Raw genomic sequence first — 18,255 nt, 5'->3', positions numbered from 1 at the left:
GGGGGGTTGTTTCTTAATATCCTAGCAACTGAGCGAGTACGATACCCTGTCCAGTTGTTGTCAGGGATTGGTCAGCATGCTGGAATTGACGCCGCCCCCCTGCTTGTGGTACGTAGAAAGAATGACCCAAAATCAAAACATCCTCCACACTCGAGCCACTCCTGTGCACTTGATCTACCTGCACTTTAATCTGCCTGAAATCACATTTTATTATTAATGTTTTCTCGTCTTTTAATTAGTTTCTAATATTTACAGTAGACCTGACCTCTTCCCTCGCCTTGATAGATGTGCTTGTGCCACTGGCTGATAGTTTTAAAGTCCTTGGAGAAGACCACAGTCTGGCAGTATGACATCGCCCTATGCTGCTCTCCCACTCTACCCAGAGCACACCTTTCAACGGTAAGACAAGACCTGCGTTTCTCTGTAAGTCACTTCAACTTAAGGCCAACTGCTTGGTCTGAGTCATTGAGATTAGTGACGCTCGCATGTTTCAAGGATTCAGATGACTCAGGAGACTCGTTTAATTTTACAGCTGTTTCCTTCAGAAGCAGAACTCGGACTGACCGGTAACCCCTGTAGGTCATTACTCACAGGACAAACTAATATTTGCTTCATCTTTTTGTAATCTTGCGCTACGGAAACAACTGCACTGGGTTGCTACGCCAGCTCATCCAAGTCTTGCACAACACCACGTATTGCTGTATTGGGTTTGTTCCAGTTTCCAGTTTTGTTCCATGTGTAAAACAGAAGGCATGGTTATCTGTCCTGAGACAGTGGAACCACGTCTGAAGATGACAACAGTTGTATGCGCCACGCCCCTCCCCCACACACCCGGCTGCTGGACTCTGATATTTATAGGCGCGTGTTCTTATGGTAACAATGCAAGTGTATGGGAGTGTCCAGGGTTTAGGGTAGTCAGACTAGACACTTGAAACCCTGAACATGCTGGGCTGCTAGCACGGTACAGCTTGCTGCTGAGCCGAACGGACCTCCCGGTACAGCTGTTCTCCTGGTCAGTGATGTCCAGTACTGAAAGAGACCCGAAAGGACAGTAAAACAAACCAGTAAAATGTCCATGAGCCCAAAAAAATTATAATAATGTATGCAATGTTAACTTTTAATAACATTTTACCCCTTACTTAAACAGCCCTTTATATGTTATAGCCACTGGAATAGCTAATAGTTTTTCATTATTTCACAGTTAATTTAAACATTAGCAGTAGCATGAGTGGAATTAATATTGCAGCTGTTGGGTTAGGTGAGTTAGGTTTCTGACATTCCAAACAAAACTATGTCCATCAGGGAACAGTCGATAATCTGTAACTCTGTAAGCACACATTAGAGTTGGAGGACAGTCTAATGAGAGCTTAATCACTCCTGTGCCCTGTTCTGAGCCCCATGTGACCGACGCAGGTGCGCTCTCCACCGTGTCTTTACTCGGTTGAGCAGACGTGACCCTTATCACAGGTGCATAGACCTCCAGTTGTTGTTTCAGCGTTCGGACCAATTGCCACTGGTTACGCTCATGTCCTCGGAAACGAAGACAATAGTAGAAAGCTGATCTGAGCCTTAACAAAATTCCTCAAAATAAAATAGAGCAGAACACTGACCTTAAAAGGCAAACCTACCTATTTACATCCTGTCAAATTAATGTGTCCCCTTCCTAGTATTTGGGTGCACTGCATGAATTCATTTTATATTATTATTATTATTATTATTATTATTATTATTATTATTATTATTATTATAGACATTTAATGCTGATAACAAAAAAAGTGCAGAACAAATTCCAAAACAAAAATACATTAGTATAATACATCTAATATTGAATACATAATGTACTGATGAGAAAAAAAGTTAGCAATTGTTAGTTTTACTTTTCTTTCTTTATTTATTTTTTGTAATCAGAAACTATTTGGAATCATTTGCAATTAAAGAGTAAATGTTCCTTTTAAATCCTTTGAACATATAGGACTTTTAGCTTTGAGCCCAAGGCAACACTTTCCCCGTTTGGCTGTTTTTCTCGGCTTTGATGGATGAACACCATATATTACGAGTAAAGCACCGTGACCGACTCAGTGAACATCAGCGGCGCTCAGCTGAAATCATTCAGACCCTTTCACAATGAAGCACGCGACAGTGGTGAGGAGAAACCCAGAAGACCACTCTTCTTTTGTCTGAGCCTTCACGTCTGTCCTGCAGCCTCTGTTCTGGGGGGCGGGGAGGGCAGGGTGCTCATGTCTTTGAACAGCGCCTGGCTTTTGATTAATGTAGACACTGGAGAAGGCCTCCACAAACACCCTCCTCCCCCCAACACACATCAGCAAGACTCTGTTTGTTTTGATTGCATTTTCATCACTGGATGTGCCCGACCTGCCAGGAAACAATAGACAGACCTGTTTAGCTGTGACCTTTAACCCTGTCCCGTCTGCGAAAGCGCCGGTGTGCATTTAAGTGGACATGGTGCACCTTTTCCCTTAGGCAGAATACATAACTCCCTCAGAAACCAGATACCCAGCTGCCCACAGCCCCACACCAGCTCGCACTGGAGCTCAAACCCACCACACAGCGGAGCGAGGCAGAAAATAACCACAATGAAAAAATAGAGAGGAGATGGCCATTGTCTCCAAGGAGGTTTTGAAGTGACAGCCCCATTCAAGCAGACCTGAAGCAGAAAGCCTTAAATAGCTTTGAATTAATCTCCCCAAACATTTCTTAATCAAACTTTGATCTCTCCTATGTAGAGATGAGGTGTCTAGGCCAAGGATGAGATGTAATTTGAAGTGATGACTCAAGTGACTGTCCCAAAGGAGGCAAATTCACTGGAAACCATAGCTTGTCTAATGAGTGCAAGAACGAGTGTCCCAAGAAGCCATTTTACGAAAACACACTGTGACTCATAGTGAGCGGCAGTTGGGTCACTAGCAGGTTACAGCTGGTGCACCTGTTTTGATAGAATTATAAGGCCTTATCAAAACCCTTAGGTCCAGCTGTCAGCTTTTACGTTTGACCAAGATTTTGGTGTCTATACAGGACAAATCCACTATAACTGCAACAGCTATCTGTGGACCTCAGTGAGCCTACAGTGAGCAATGCATTTCTGCATTGTAAATCACACAGCTTTGACACATGAAATAGGCCTGGATGTTTCTGTGTGTGGGTTCTGTGCCTTTTTGTGGGACCATGATGTCGTTCTTGGCCGACACTCCTGGTCAGCTGGAGGACATTTCTGGCTCTTACCCAGCATACAACGGCTATAACGTGATGACCTCTGTCCTGTCTCTCTCCTTCTCCTCCTCCTGTCTGACCTTGCATCCTTGTGCCGCTTTGATTGGCCTGTCTTCTCCATCCAGGGTTGAGGATGATGATATCATGACACAGGGCTGTGTAGTCAAGCTCTCGGATCTCCAGCAACAAATCTTAAATATGTGTGACCTGAGAGAGTAGCTACTCAGCACCTGCTGCAGACCTATATAATCTTCATGTTCTCACTGGCCTGAAATGTTGACAATATTAAATTCAATTACATAGAAGTGAAGGACACCTTATCCCTGCAGGGGATTTAATAGCCATTACATCCTATAAGTATAATGTCGTTTTGTGCCAGAGAGAACCATAGCACTCGGCAGATATGATTAAGGGTACCTGCAAATGAAGGGTGAATCGGGAGAATTTCACTGCACTGTAAATTAAACACTAGCTCCGTGTCATATAAACACCTTGCATACACCTATTTATACACTATGATTTAGTTGTTTACTAACATAAAAGAGTGATAACCTAGTGCATGATGCTAGAATGCTTGTTAAAATAGTATGACTTAAGGAGCGAAAAAAATCTTCAGCTATCCAAATTAAATATTCGCTTTTTCAACAAATAATTGCACAAAATGTGTTTCTACACTTACATTTTCACGTTTTTATTAATATGTTTGGCAATAAATGGCTAATTTTACCAAGAGCCAACTAGCTAACTTCGAAGTCTGCTGTCACATGACTTCCTGTACACTGAAGAAACTTACTGACTGTGGCTTTAAGAAAAAGTTGCTTGCTGTCTAGTCTGTCTGTCAGATGTTGTGCTATAGTTTAAATCATCTTACCAAATGACAATAATTATTTGCTCATTTCAGTTTACTTTTAGCAGGTAATGAATATTTGATAAATGTTTAAATATTAATATCATGTTTGATTTTTGCAAGTAATTTACGTAATATCTGTCATCACGTGAAATTACCTTTGTTGAAATACCTATGAACCTATGAATATTGGAAGATGCTTAACTTTGCAAAACAGGAAAAAAAAATTGTTTAACGGCCTCCTAGCAGTATTTCTGTGGCCCACGTGTTGATCAGTTTAGCTGATCAACAGACCCATGTGACTAGTTCAGAAACTAGAAACAAGTCTCTAGACAACACCAATGTTCGGGCTTGTTTGCCATGCTTTTATTGTTTATTATTTTATTTATTAATCAGGCATGGAGCTAGTTAGTAAAAAAAAAAACAAACAAAAAAACTAAACAACCACTGTTAGCTAAGTTTATAAGCTGGCTAGTTTTCGAAGGGTTGTTCCACATGAGAGCCTCCCCAGTCTGAATCAGCCAGAAATCAGTGGTTAGATAACGTCAGTCCAGCCAGAAAGCTGTGGATGGAGAAAAAAAAGACCTATCTATCTACTGTACAGCACTGGTGTGGCTGGGTTGGGCATTTCTGGCTTCCCTCTGGCCCACACGCCGGTGTTGTGCCGCGGCTCCATCCTCTGCCCGCCTCTGCTCCCGGGCAGCCTAGAACGGGCACTGACCACACGTTTCTGGTTCAACAGCTCTTTTAGGAAACGTCCAAGAGTTTCTTTAAAAAGGAGCTTGTTAAAAGCTTCTCTGTCAGTCTTCACCATTTAGGAATTAGAGTTAATTCTAGTGTAATTCCGGTGTCAGGACTATCCCATAATGTTTATTCTGTTCTGACGTTCAGACGTAGGCATGACTGCGTGTTAAACTAACACGGGTTAAAAATCAGTGCTTTAATTGTAATTCAGTGTTGTAAGGCCGTGCCACACCTCTTTGGCAGGACATTAAAGGAGGAATTGAACATGATTTTCTTGTTGCTTCTTGGCAAGTCCAGATGGAGCACTATGGACTTCTTTGCTGCATTAACTACAATAAGAACAACTAACTGTCCGGAAATGTTGATGGTGTGTGTACAGGATTCACACTATGGTCAAATATTCCAGACTGCCGAGACTGTTGTGTCCAACCACAGGGCTTTCACTTGGGGACACGAATAATTAACATATAAATTAAGTGATTTGTGTATATATATATATATATATATATATATATATATATATATATATATATATATATACAGGACTTCTGTCTTCCTCTGTCTGTCTTTCGGGAAACTGTACTACATTGTACTAGAATTTCTCTCTCTCTCTCTCTCTCTCTCTCTAAAAAATATATTTAGAATTCTTATTACAATAATTGTATTAATATACAATTATATAACATATATATATATATATGTATACATTTATATATATTTATATGTATTTATATATTTTTTTGTGTGTGTGTGTATATATATATACACACACGTGTATATATATGCATATATGCATTCACTAATAGAAAATCCCTGTTTCCAAACTGACCATACTTTCATTTTCATAAATGTAATTTCTTTTTCTTTTAAAAGAAAGAGTTCTTTCATTTTTGCTTTCTTTATGTTTTTATCCTTGCAAGTAAAGCTTTCATTGACTTCGTTACGGAAACGGCTTGGAAACTTATGCTGTAGACTTCATCTCTCCACTTAAGATGTTGTTGAAGGCATATATATATATATATATATATATATATATATATATATATATATCTCCGTGCAATGCACATGTAGATATGTAAAGATTTGGGGACACCCACAGTTGCCTCTGTAATGTTGACTTGTTTGTTTAAAGGGTGAGAGTAGGTTTAGGTTTAAAAGAACACTCTGGAAGTAAAACTGCACTGCCATGTGTGTTATTCTTTTGATAATGCATAGATGGGCCGTCCATGAGTCTGTTTTTGACAGTAACAGTAGCACTAGTGTCTCTCTTAGTGCTTGTAGGATCAGTAATACAGTCGACGGGAAACATGGCTGTCGTGTGGTTCGCGTACTTAGACAGCTGCTCAGGTGAAGGTGCCAACCCCCCATTTTTTCATATTTTGTCTGAAGGCATCAAATTAAACGGAAAAGCCAGATCATAGAGAGACTTTAGTGGTCATCCGTTCCGATTTATTGAGACTATAAAGAGTGTGTGGCTTTTCTGGTCTGTTTCGGGAGCATTGTGGGAGGGAATGGACTGTTGGAATTCTGGACTTAAAGCTGCTGTAGTTGAGTTTCATCTGTAGACTGCGGTAAGCTGAAATCCTGCTTCAAAGTTATTCATTAGGTATGTGTGTGTCGCTTGGCGTATTAATATCACTCCCACACAGGATGCAGGGAAATTCCAGCCCTACACCCCAGTGCCAGCCTCAGATTATGATTTGACATCGCCATTCTCAGCCACAGTCCCTCTCTCTCTCTCTCTCTCTCTCTCTCTCTCACACACACACACACACACATGCACACCTACGCAAATGTTCTGGCCCTGCCAAGCCCAGCTCAGCTCAGATACAGGGGCAGCCTGCTGCAGATCAGAGCACAGGCAGTGTCGTTGCTGTCACCCAGACGGCGGGGGGAATTCCGGCCTGGGCCTCCAGTGCACACAGCTCCTCAGCAGGAACGCCGAGACGCTGGCCCCCCACTGGCCTGTCGCTTGGTGTTATGTTTCAAGAGCAGAGGGGTCAGGATGTCTGCGCTGACACTCACTCTGTCTTTTGTCTTTAAAAACCTCACATCAACTTTGTTTGTTGATGAAGGGTTTTCGGAGCCATGTGCAGTGCTGTGGGAGAATAGTTAGACCATCCTGCCTCCATAGAGGCCTAGATAATGACGGTGAAGCTTTAGGATGATAATAACAGTTATAAAAAAAGTCATGACTTAAGATATCTATGCTTATCTCATTAAATGTTGGGTGAATAACTTTTTCAGGTGGAACGACAGCCATCAACCACCACCATGTTAAACCACATTTCCCAAGAGTCTCAGCATGCATATTGCACCAGCCCAGTGTATGTTGACTGCTGTGACCGCTTGGTTCTTATCTGATCATGGTCTTTATTTTTGATAGCACACCTCTTGCCTCCTACCAGCCATTAAAGCACAGAAACAGTGTTCGCATGGGTGTCCCACATTTCTACTCTACCTGTATGCTGTCTGTCTTTCATCTTCGTTATTTAACTCCAGTAGGGAATTTACATTATACCGACCGCTCCAGGCCTGGGACTTGGGGCGAAAAGATCTTTTGCGTTCTGTAAACTAATACCAGTCTTGACATTGATTCTACATGCATTTTCAGTGCAGGCATCCCCTTCAGAAGAACACACAGATGAGCTTGAGGTTGTTTTCGGTATTTTCTTCACTGGGTGTTATGTGTGAATCTCTTTCAGCAGACTGAGGGAGCCGGCTGCTTGTCTATCGTGGGCTGAAGGATCCTTCTTGGCTTCAATGTCTCAGACCCCGAGCTCCCAGGGAACTGACATCCTCAGCCAGGATGTCTTCAACCAGCTGCTGGAGATGCTGGACCAGTGAGTACCACTGCAGGCGGAAACACGCACACGCGACCGTCCACACCCAGACGTGCCGGTGGGGGGGGGAGGGGGGGGGGGGGTGTGTGAGGTGTTGGTGGCTTGCACACCGGTACCATGCCCTCAAAACACAGCCAGATGTTCCTTCTGCTTCACCTTTAGGTCGGCGTTCCACTCTGTGCAGCCTATCGAGCTCAACTTCTCTGAAGGCTCGACTGGCAGTTCTCCGTCCAACACCATTCAGATCAGCATGGACTGCATCACCATGCATGGGTCAGACGAACACCTGACAGTGAGTGTCAGTCAGCAGCAAACACTACACAAACACCTCCGTCATGCCCTCAGCCGGTCCAGGCTCTCGAGACGCTAGCGTTTTACATTACTACTAGAAGACCAAGGTATGATATGATGCATTTTGAGGTTGTGTTTATCCGCATTATCGCAGCAGAATTATGCGGTGCTCTACGTTTTGTCTGAGCTGCATCTTATTGGAGGCTGTCACCGCTCATATTACATCATGAGTTCCCACAGTGCTTTGCAGCATATCCTCAGGATTAATAACTCAATTGCATTTAAAACATTTCGCAAGACAGGAAGTGGTTGGGTGTTTGTTTGAACATTTGGCAGGTGTGCATTTATGCTGAAGCTGGAAGTTCAGCAGGGGTGGTGTTAACAATGCTTGAAAAAAAAAAGTGCCTCAAGTGAAGAAATCAGTCCTGATGACTATTACGATGTCCTCTGTAGTGTGTTTCGCAACTTCAAACACACCTACCATTCTTCAATTGATCTGCTCTATTGCTACTATTAAGAGCTCCCAGGAATTAAACTTTGCTTATCTTTAAATGTTGAAAAGGTTATTATTATTATTATTATTATTATTATTATTATTATTATTATTATTATTATTTAGCAGTACATTTTCATTTCTTTTCCTACATTTAATCCAATAAACACATTTTTTAAGATTAATTTTCTAAATAGGTAAATAGAGTAGGGCTCCCATGGGAGGAAATGGTGAACACTGCTTTTCCTTTCACTAATACAGAATTTACTCAGAAATTCCCATGAAGCAGATGTGGGCCAAGCACATGTTTTCTTTCATTATCTGAAAAACTCCAAAAAAAAAAACAATAAAATATATCCAGTAGTGATATGTAGGACAGTGTGATGTATTGTATGTGATTTAGTGTATTAGCATTTATAAACTTTTTATGACTACTTTTTGAATTAAAATTTTAACCCATTCATAATGGGTGAATGCATGAATGAATTTACAGCCTATCAGACCTACCATCATCTTAATTTGAAGGCAGCATATGAAACTCTGTGTGTGTGTGTGTGTGTGTGTGTGTGTGTGTGTGTGTGTGTGTGTGTGTGTGTGTGTGTGTGTGTGTGTGTGTGTGTGTGTGTGTGTGTGTGTGTGACCAGTGAGGTGCATAAGTGGGTTTCTGGGGAATTCAGGGGTAAACTCCAGTAAAAGCCGTTATCGCCCATATGCACATCTGGGGGCGTTTGTTGTGGGGTTCCCCTGGTCGGGAGAACCTCCCTGGCCTAATAACCACTTGTCTGATTGGATTTAGTCACTGTTAAGTTGAAGCGTATGAATGTGAACCAGTAGCGATCGCTGGCTATAACAAGTGCGCTCCAGGTCCTGATGGTTACCTACTTCTATTTTTTTCCTACCATGTTCTTGACACATGTGTGTTTTTGCTTCAGGTTATTTTCTGAGATAAGTGTTTAGACTGCGTGTGCCACTGAACAACTGTAAAACAGAGTAGCTTGGTCAGATTTGGGTGGCTAGAACGGACCAATGCTCTGTGAAAATGGAGAAGACTTCATACAGAACTGTCAATCAGACATTTTCTTCTTTGATGTAAGTCATCCATTTTTTTGTTAATGATCATTTATCTTTTTTTGTTGTTGTTTTGTTGTTGTTAGCCAACTGTTTGTTTTTCATTTGTGGCTAACCTTTCCCCTCTAATCCCCTCTTTTAGTATGTTTTTTCTCTGCAAAACATTTATAACCCCTTTCAGCTGTTCTTTTCCATAAATACCGGGTATGAGAGAGTCTTTCCCTCAGGAGAATTCCATTGGCACGTAGGCGCTACATTATATAAGAACACAACAGGAGAGCAATGGAAAGTCTGACTTTTAAACATGTAAGCTGTAGGTATAGCAGGAGCACCGTCAGAGTCTGCTGTGAGCACCCAGACACAGGAGGTGAGGTGAAGTCTCCCCTCCCAACACAGGAATGCTCCTTCCCGGTAGTAAATAGAAGAGGGGGAGGAGGTGTGACACTCTGAGCAGTTCTGTGATTCTCTACCCTGGGGTGTTGGGCGGGCGGGTGTTGGGGGGGTGGTGGGTGAGGGGGGGGTTCTCTCCTTTCTCTTGAACTGGTGATTAATGCCCCCGTCCTATACTTACAGCACCACCCTTCTTTTTCCCGCCTCCGTCTTCCCTCCGTGAAAGGTGTGGCACGGTGGGGAGAGAGAGAGAGAGTCACGCTAACACCCGAGCCTGCGCCAGCCAAACTTTTTAGTACAGGAGACTTATGAAATCCCAAGGAGTGTGCTTTAAAGAAAAATGCTTTAGTGAGCATTGCCACCCTCTGAGATGCCCTTCACCAGCTCATCTCCCCATCCCCCATCAAAAAAGAACAAAAAAAGAAAAAATAATATAAGCTGCTCGGCTTGGCACCTCCTCCCAGGGGTGCGGCAGCGTGATGAGTCATTAGACGGTGTTCACTCTTTTAGCACCCTGAGGGAACGGTATTCGCATTGTGGAGGGGTTTTTGGATTAAATCTGAAATTCCTTCTGTTTTTTTTTTTACTTTGGAGGGTGTTTGCTTTTTCACTAGCCACAGGGCAACAATTCTGAGCAGCACCTGTCACAGTGTAGGTCAGAGGCCTGCGTCCTCTCCGCCGTCGTGAGGGAACACTGAACACTGACCCGCGCGGCAACAGACTGAAATGTAGAGTCAGGTAACGTGGAGGCATGTGGAGGGAAATGGCAACCTGGGGAGGCCCAAGGAGTAGATGTCAGAACCCGGTGCTCTCCCTCGTTGTGATGGGCTTGTGGCTCGAAGGAGGCAGGACACACGGAATCGTGGCTATTCCTATCTTGCGGAGTGCTGTGCGGGAGAGACTCGGCTCATTCTGTTGTGTGTTTATCTGTGGAATCACAATTACCACCCCCCACCCACCCCTCCTTTCTATAGCATTCCTGAACTTTGTAAAGCTGTTTAGATGCCTCTGTGTATCTCATCTCTTTGACAAGGAAGTGTGCTTGTCATCAAATGTATTTTTACAGCATCATCGCTGTTAAAATGTACCTGGAAAAGCCCGTCGATGTTCTTGGCGTGTTTATAACATTTGTTAAAGACAGATGGGTCCAAGTTCATGTTCTTTAAATCACAGCCAGGGAAAAGGCAGGGCCTGGACCAGGTGCTGACAGACCTGTGAGAGAGAATGTGTTTTGCCAACTGACATGCACATTTTGGGCGTGGGTCTGAGCTGGGCCGAAGGGATCTCAGCTCGGTTTGGAAGCCTGCGTTGCCTTTTGCTGCTTTGAATGAGCTGTTTAGTCGCCAGTGTGTTTCAACTCTTGCTTCAGTCTTTTCAGCCAGTGCCTGACTCAGCGCAAGGTGCTTACAGAGCATTAAGAAGTTAAGAAGGTGTGTTTCTTACCTCCTGCCCCCCCCCCTTACACTCTTACTGTCTCTCTTACTCGTGTTCTATGCAGAAAATGATCCTTTCTTCAGTCTGTCTAGCAGAAGCATAGGAGTACCTTAAAATGTTTTCAGGACTTTTTTATCTATAGGCTTTCTGAAATGTAGGCTTTGCTGTTTGGTGGAGGAAACTGTTCTCAGATCAGCCAAGGTGAATGATATCCACCTGGGGCTATATCCCAACTGCTGCTGCCTTGTGCACTCTCCAGCTCTCCAAACTCAGCTGCTCAATCAGCGTCGGCTCCTGTGTTCTGCCCGTGGGCCTGGAGCAGTATCAGGAATCAGGAACACAGAGTTCCTTTCCAGGAGACCCTGACTGTAGTTCAGCGTCTTTGACATACACAACCTCTCTACGCAGCGAGGAGACGTACTATGGGTCGTACAACATTGTTCACTGTGTTTGTGGTATGGTAGATGGTTGGGTAAACATTTTAACATCACACAGTGTTACACAGAGTACCAGGCAGGACGGTGACCAGACAGTAGTAAGCTAAACCGGCAATAAATGCCTGGTGAACAAGAAAGTTGTATAAAGTTTCATGTACCATAACAATGTAACATACAACAATGAACAGACACAACAATCTAAGATCATACAGTTTGTGTAGCAAGGAAGGAAGACATCAGTGGGAAGGACTCTTAGTATAAGAGTTTGAATTAATTACTTTCTAGTTGTTCCTCCTTTAGGTTGGGCCTGAAATGACATCTGGTTATTGCATATCTGGTTTGGTAGGAAAGATGTGTTAACTTAAACTGGCAGAAAAGTGGCGTAGTTCGTGTAGCTTATCCATCTGATCATGTTTTGTGAGAAATCTTCTGAAGTGTGTTAGTTTACTTATGCTTATTGAGTATATCATTTTCTTATAGTCAACTGTTAAGACACTGATAATTGTTGTATATGTGATTAACCTAGTACATGTGCTGGAAGATCATCGGTTTTTGACAATGGTTGTATTAAATTTGTTTTCGTTTAATTGCTGTTTGAATACAGTCCTCCCTAAAGCTATTCATGAGCCTGGAAGTGCTCTCTGTGAGCAGGGCCCCAACAGGATGGAGAGGTTCTGGAGCCAATTACACAGTAAAGCAATTCCACAGTAAGTGTGCAGGTGTTGACTACCTTTGGCTTTTAGGAGGCACAGGTGGCTTGTTCCTTTGCCATTGCTAACAGTTTATTATCCTGAACTTTAACACCATTGGTTATACAGCTATAGAGGTGCATTTCACCACATCCAAAATGCCTGTCAGTAAATCAGAAAAGATTATGCATCGATATCTTGCATATAGTTTGGAATTCATTGCCCCTTTTGAAATTGACTGTAAAACTGATGTCTTTTAAGACAGTTGAAGACAAACTGTCTGGTTTTGTAGATCTGTGGGGACCCCATGCCTACCTGCCCCTTGAGGCTTGTCTTTATCTCTGATTTGCCCTGAGGCGTTCCATTACCTTCATCAAAGTGCAAATCCCTATTTCACAGGAGTAAGAAGAGTGGAAAGACACCTCATCAGTTACAGGCTAAGAGGGCAATAATAAAATGAGTCATATTATTCTGTCTCTGCTCTCTCTCTCTCTCTCTCTCTTTTTCTTCTTTCTCTCTCTCCTTGTCCCTCTCTCTATCCTTTTGAGTTTCTCTTTTAGAACAAATAAGTCTAGAATCTTGAAATACACATCCTTTTGTTGACACAGTAAATGAATGCAGTTCTCTTCAGTAGCCCTTAAGGTGTATGGTAGCAGGTGGGAGACACAGCTGAACTCAAGCACAGTGACTGACCCCCCCACCTCCGGATTGCTCCTTGGCTTGCGTTCTGCCCCCTCTCTTAGTAGGGGGTGATAGAGCCTGTCAATTCCTTGTACGGGTGTCTTCCCAAACTCCAAGCACCTGACACACGATACCTGTCCTAATCCAGCAGTCTTTAGCCCAAACAGCCCTCAAAGAGTCAAATTCACTTTAGAGCAACGTCTTTTGTCTGGCACACAAGAAAACATCGATGTTTCTCCCACTCCCTCTGTGAAGAAAAGCTTGTGTTTATTGCCTCACAACCGAGGCCTAATTCAACCACTAATGTTCTGTATGGGGTGTGTGGGTGTGTGGTTATTCTCTACCTAATATATCCTCTGTGCAGAAATAGGAGTTGGAGCACTTAACAAGTACAAGTATGATCACTATTGAGCTACTCTCTGTGGTGTGCTGTGAGCTAACCACCTAGCATTCATACTGATACTAGGAAGTTATTTTTCCACACATATAGTTATAACTGTATTGAGTGACCTGTCAGACAGAGACCCCTGGGAAGTTTTAAAAATAGGCCAGACAAGGTAATGGTAAAATCCCCTACAGAATACATATCTCATAGTGCATGGCGCTAAATGTCTTAATGAAACCATAAGAATAATCTTTACGTGATATTTCTGAGTGATTTATTCTGTTTGTAAAATCAAAAATAAATAAATAAATAAAATAATTGAATGAATGCTGGATGTGTGTCTCTGTAATGTAGGATATTCCATAATTTAAGCAGTGTAAAAAAAAATTATCCACTTCATCAACCAAATGGTTTGCTAGTTTACATTATGTAATTCTTGGTATGTTTCTATTTAATCTTGTAACTCAATTGGAAACTAAAACTGCCACATACATTGGCAGCACAGACTACCAGGGGACTTGAGGTTGATTTTTCTATCTGCAGGATTAACACCATGTATGCACATACATATTGAATATAGTCTGTCTAAAGCACGTAATATTCAAGCATTTGATGCTACTGTGAGCTGTCAGTGTAATGTTAGACTGTGCTCTTTCTACACGGTTCAGTCCAATCTCTCAATAGGGCCACATCAATTACAGAATTATTCATTTAATATGTATTTTATTCCTGTTTTACCAGCTGTGGTATGGTTAATTAAATAGATGAGTGACTAAGTACTTAACTTTTTGTAATTTACTTTCTACGGCACTCTATAATTTACTTTCTGTGGTCTTCTCATATTTCTCACAACGTCTCGTTTTTTGCTCGTCCTGCTTCCATCTGACATTGCTTGCTTCACTTGGACACACTTCCTCTTCACTGTCTAGAAGATGGCCTCTACATTTGTAAAGAATCACTCTTGAACCGTTAGGTGTCTGGCTGTATTATGCCGTGTGCTTGCGGTTGGTGGGCGAGGCACATTTGTGGAGCCGACCCTTTGTTCTGGGGGGCCGCTGTCAGATAAGGCTGAAACCCTAATGCAGTCCCCGTAACCTGTTCCCCTCACGGGCCATTATACATTCTTTAGTTAAGCTCCTGTATGGTATAAGGTAGATGCCAGGCACAGTAGAAAAGCAGTTGTATTTATTAGTTATCAGTGTGTAATGCTGTCTTTAGTGTGCAGGAAGCGAAATAATTGGGAGTTTTGGTCAGACTGCTTTGCGAAAAGGCATTAATAAATTGTACAGTGTAAACTGCTTAATGTCAGTGATGCTGTCTGAAATGTTGGCATGTCTGATATTTTGCACAACTGATTATTTTAATTGGTGCACGTTATGCACACAGAGCTGGAGATGTGCGAGAGAAAAGCACTTCTGGCCTTTGTGTTATCATCTTCTCTGTGAGGTACCCAGTATCCGTCAGATCGGGACTTCTGATTTTCACACTGATGCTTATCACATTTTTAGTGACATTGTTCTAAAAAACTGTTCTAAATAAAGGTTTTCTTTTGTCTTTCTGCAAATGGCTGAGGTTTTGTGCGCCAAAACCTATAATACCGCCCACACTCAAATGCATCCGTATGTTTGTTTCCACGTACTGTAGATGTGGAGGAGTTCTAACTTGGAGTGACTGTGCTTTCTACAGTTTCTCAATGGGCCCTAAAATTATATTGTAATCTAATTAGACTTCACTTTTGTTCTTTGCTATCAAACAATAGTTTGTTTTTACAGTGGCGGCAGCAGTATCCCGCTGGGATTTAAAAGGCGCACCAGAGAGCACCCCATTCAACACCACAGACAGTGTTGTTTTAGCCTAATGAGGAGTTTGTTTAGCTAACCTGATTGCTCTCCTCAAGAGCATTGTGAAGAACTGCTACCACCATTGCTGTAGTGGAGGCTAGAGGCAGCATTGTCTGATTGGTCCAGGTGACCTGAGGCTAATAACCCCCCACCCCCACCCCCACCCCCGTAGCAAAACAGGGTGTGGGCTGCTGTTTGGAGACGGCAGTAGTTACAGGTCCTGGAGGGATTTTAGCTGACAGCTCTTTATGGGAGCCTCATGGCCCGAAGGTTGTAGTTTCTCAGTTTTGACCTGGATTAATAGGATCCCCACCCAAAAGCTAAACTCAGACCCACAATGCAGTCCAGAACCACAGTTCAGTCCAGACCCACAGTGCAGTCCAGAACCACAGGGCAGTCCAGAACCACATCTATTGGATACTAAGTGTGTCTGCAGTTCATTTGCTGGTATTTCATGCATTTGATAAAATAAAGTGATTATATTAATACCTGATGTTGTCTTGCAGGTGTTCACAGTATATACACAGTTATTGCCATTTGTCAGGAATGGCTGTGTGCATTTATTTGTATGGTCAACACTTGGTTCCATGGAAGCCATTTTCACATGTAATGAGGACAGTTTTGGTGTACGCTTTATCTCAACATTTGTAGGGCAGATACCATGGAATGTAATGAATACGTAAAACATTTCTGTGCTTTGGACCCTGTCAGTTCACATTCTTAGCATTAGAATGTACACAAGATATCAAAACAATTCATAACTTGATTAGATATTCATCCATCCAAGTGCATCTATGCACCCAAAAACAAACATCTGAAATTCTTAAAGTTAAGTACATCACACACAAAACAATGCCAAGGAACACTAAGTTAAGTTGACTGGACTTGCAAAATCAAGTTGACTGGACTTGCAAAGTTAAGTTGAATGGACTTGCAAAGTTAAGTTGACTGAACATGCAAAGTTATTTTTTGCACAAAGAAAATTAAGTAGTTCATACAAAGACTAGTTGTATTTGATCTACATAATAATCTGATGCAAAAAGTTGCCTTGATTTTTTTAAGTAGATCAAGCACAGTATTTTTATCAATGTGTGATTTGCTAAATACGATATGGGAACGTAGTAAGTATTTGTGAAATTAGAATAAAATTTTAATGCATTTTAATTTCCAAGGTAAATCTGTGCTCTGTGTCTCATGTATAAATTTCATATGAATATCTCCTCCATTGTATTTTGGAATGTTCTGGAGAGTCACTGCACATTTTAGATGTTTTCTTGTCCAGTATGATTGATTTAATGGCAATTTTTCATTTCTTCGGTGCTGAAGGATTAGAGCTTGTGAGCCCTGACATCACGTCCAGAGATGCTGTTTGTCAGACAGAATTTAGATGTGACTGCCACATGTTATCAGATTGATGTAGTAATTTTTATTATCATTTAAAATGTTGTACTGTGACTCTAGTACATTAAGAGGCATTCTGAAAGTACAGAAGTAGAGATGTAATCAGAATTGCAGGGATCTATCATTTAAAATTAAAAACCATTTCAGTAATAATTATATTTCATCATTATGTATAATGTGGTAATAGTAATAGTGTTTACAAATGTGGCAGTTGAGACTTAATTCATGAATGACATTGAAATAAGGACATTGTTACCTTTTGACTTGTAGTTACGCTGTAGATTAGTATTACAGCTCATTATCTTATGGTTCTCAGATGCTTACATTACACTCAAAAATTCTGTACATGCGCATGCTAGATCATTCATTAGTAACAATTTTTCTGGAGAAAATGTAAAGCTTTTAATCTTAGAATCTGAAAACCTAAAATAATAAAATGTGTTTAAATAAATTGTTTGACAATATATATAATAATCTGGCTAACTGACTCTCATTGTTCAAGTAGATTAATTCACATATATTAATTCACATAGATGAATGTCCTTTTTGCTACAGATACAAACGAGAGATTCAGTCCCCACTATCTGAACCAACATTTATGTGTTCAAAACAGATCTACACCAGTCATCTCTGATAGATACAAGCAGTCTACAGCCAGGCTTTTGTTTTTCAAAGGACACTAATAGGGGTGTTGTGGCCAGGTCGGGGGTGGGGCACGGGGACCTTTCTTATGTAGATTATGGCTCCGAATGCTCCAGGTGATCCGAGTCTGTATAGTGAACAGATCCTTAGCATTCTGGAGAGATAGTGTCTAAAGACATTCATCTAACTGTCTCAGGGTTTCAGAGGGTAAAGTCATGGGTCAGGTTAGGCCCTCCCTGGCATTTTTAGTTGTCTGTTTAGTTATTTTTGTCTATCGTGTGGAGTTTGAAGTCTTTAAATTATTGAAAATTATTGAAAGTTTCACAGCTCTAGAATCTAAATGTAAAGAAATAATAGGGGTTAACAAAGCAAGCTCCCTCATCTTAATATTGCATTTTTCATTCCTAATATCTCACAATCCAGAAAAATGTGCCTGTATTGGGTATCTGAAGAAATTTTCACTAAGTATCTGAGTCCTTCCTGCTGAAAGTATCAGACTCACACTTCACACTAATTTAAATATTTAAAAGCATTGGGGGTGCCCGTCAATGAGAGATTTTTTTTTGTCATCATTTCCACACATTAATAAATAAAAGCAGCCATGATCATTTCTTATGCAATGTCTTGCATATGACATGAAACATGTCGCTCTTTAATACAGATTGGATTCTAAGGAGCTGTCGCTGTCTGGTGTGTTTTCAGAGCATTGCAGGGTTGTCCTTAAGGGAAGAGCTAGAAGATAGGTAGTGCCTTCCCAAAGAAAAGGGTGTGGACTCAGGTATTGGACAGGTAGCTCCTCTGGCCCTCCCCTCTCATCTGCCTTGTATATAGGGCAATCCCA

General features: G+C 41.6%; 1 protein-coding gene across 2 annotated transcripts; it reads left to right on the top strand.

Annotated features, from left to right (window-relative positions):
- LOC143521772 (tumor protein 63-like) lies at window positions 1-8,054 on the top strand. Of its 2 annotated transcripts, XM_077015094.1 has the most exons (4): window positions 1-108; window positions 286-399; window positions 7,525-7,662; window positions 7,825-8,054. In XM_077015094.1, the coding sequence occupies exons 2-4, from the start codon at window positions 347-349 to the stop codon at window positions 8,030-8,032; spliced, it is 399 nt and encodes a 132-aa protein (XP_076871209.1). In that variant the 5' UTR covers window positions 1-108; window positions 286-346; the 3' UTR covers window positions 8,033-8,054. The 2 variants fall into 2 exon arrangements, with proteins under 2 accessions (XP_076871209.1, XP_076871210.1); XM_077015095.1 differs by lacking the exon at window positions 1-108 and having other exon boundaries at window positions 160-399; window positions 7,528-7,662.
- The last annotated feature ends 10,201 nt before the right edge of the window (window positions 8,055-18,255 follow it).

Source organism: Brachyhypopomus gauderio, chromosome 8 (assembly GCF_052324685.1).
Source record: "Brachyhypopomus gauderio isolate BG-103 chromosome 8, BGAUD_0.2, whole genome shotgun sequence".
NCBI classification, from domain to species: domain Eukaryota; kingdom Metazoa; phylum Chordata; class Actinopteri; order Gymnotiformes; family Hypopomidae; genus Brachyhypopomus; species Brachyhypopomus gauderio.
Note: the sequence above shows the minus strand (reverse complement) of the source record. Positions and strands in the feature narration are given on the sequence as shown.

Excerpts from the sequence above, each read along its gene's own strand:
- LOC143521772 (XM_077015094.1), top strand. The coding sequence starts at position 347 with ATGACATCGCCCTATGCTGCTCTCCCACTCTACCCAGAGCACACCTTT. Across the intron at positions 400-7,524 it reads CCAGAGCACACCTTTCAACG|CAGACTGAGGGAGCCGGCTG; the intron begins GTAAGACAAGAC and ends AATCTCTTTCAG. Across the intron at positions 7,663-7,824 it reads CTGCTGGAGATGCTGGACCA|GTCGGCGTTCCACTCTGTGC; the intron begins GTGAGTACCACT and ends CTTCACCTTTAG.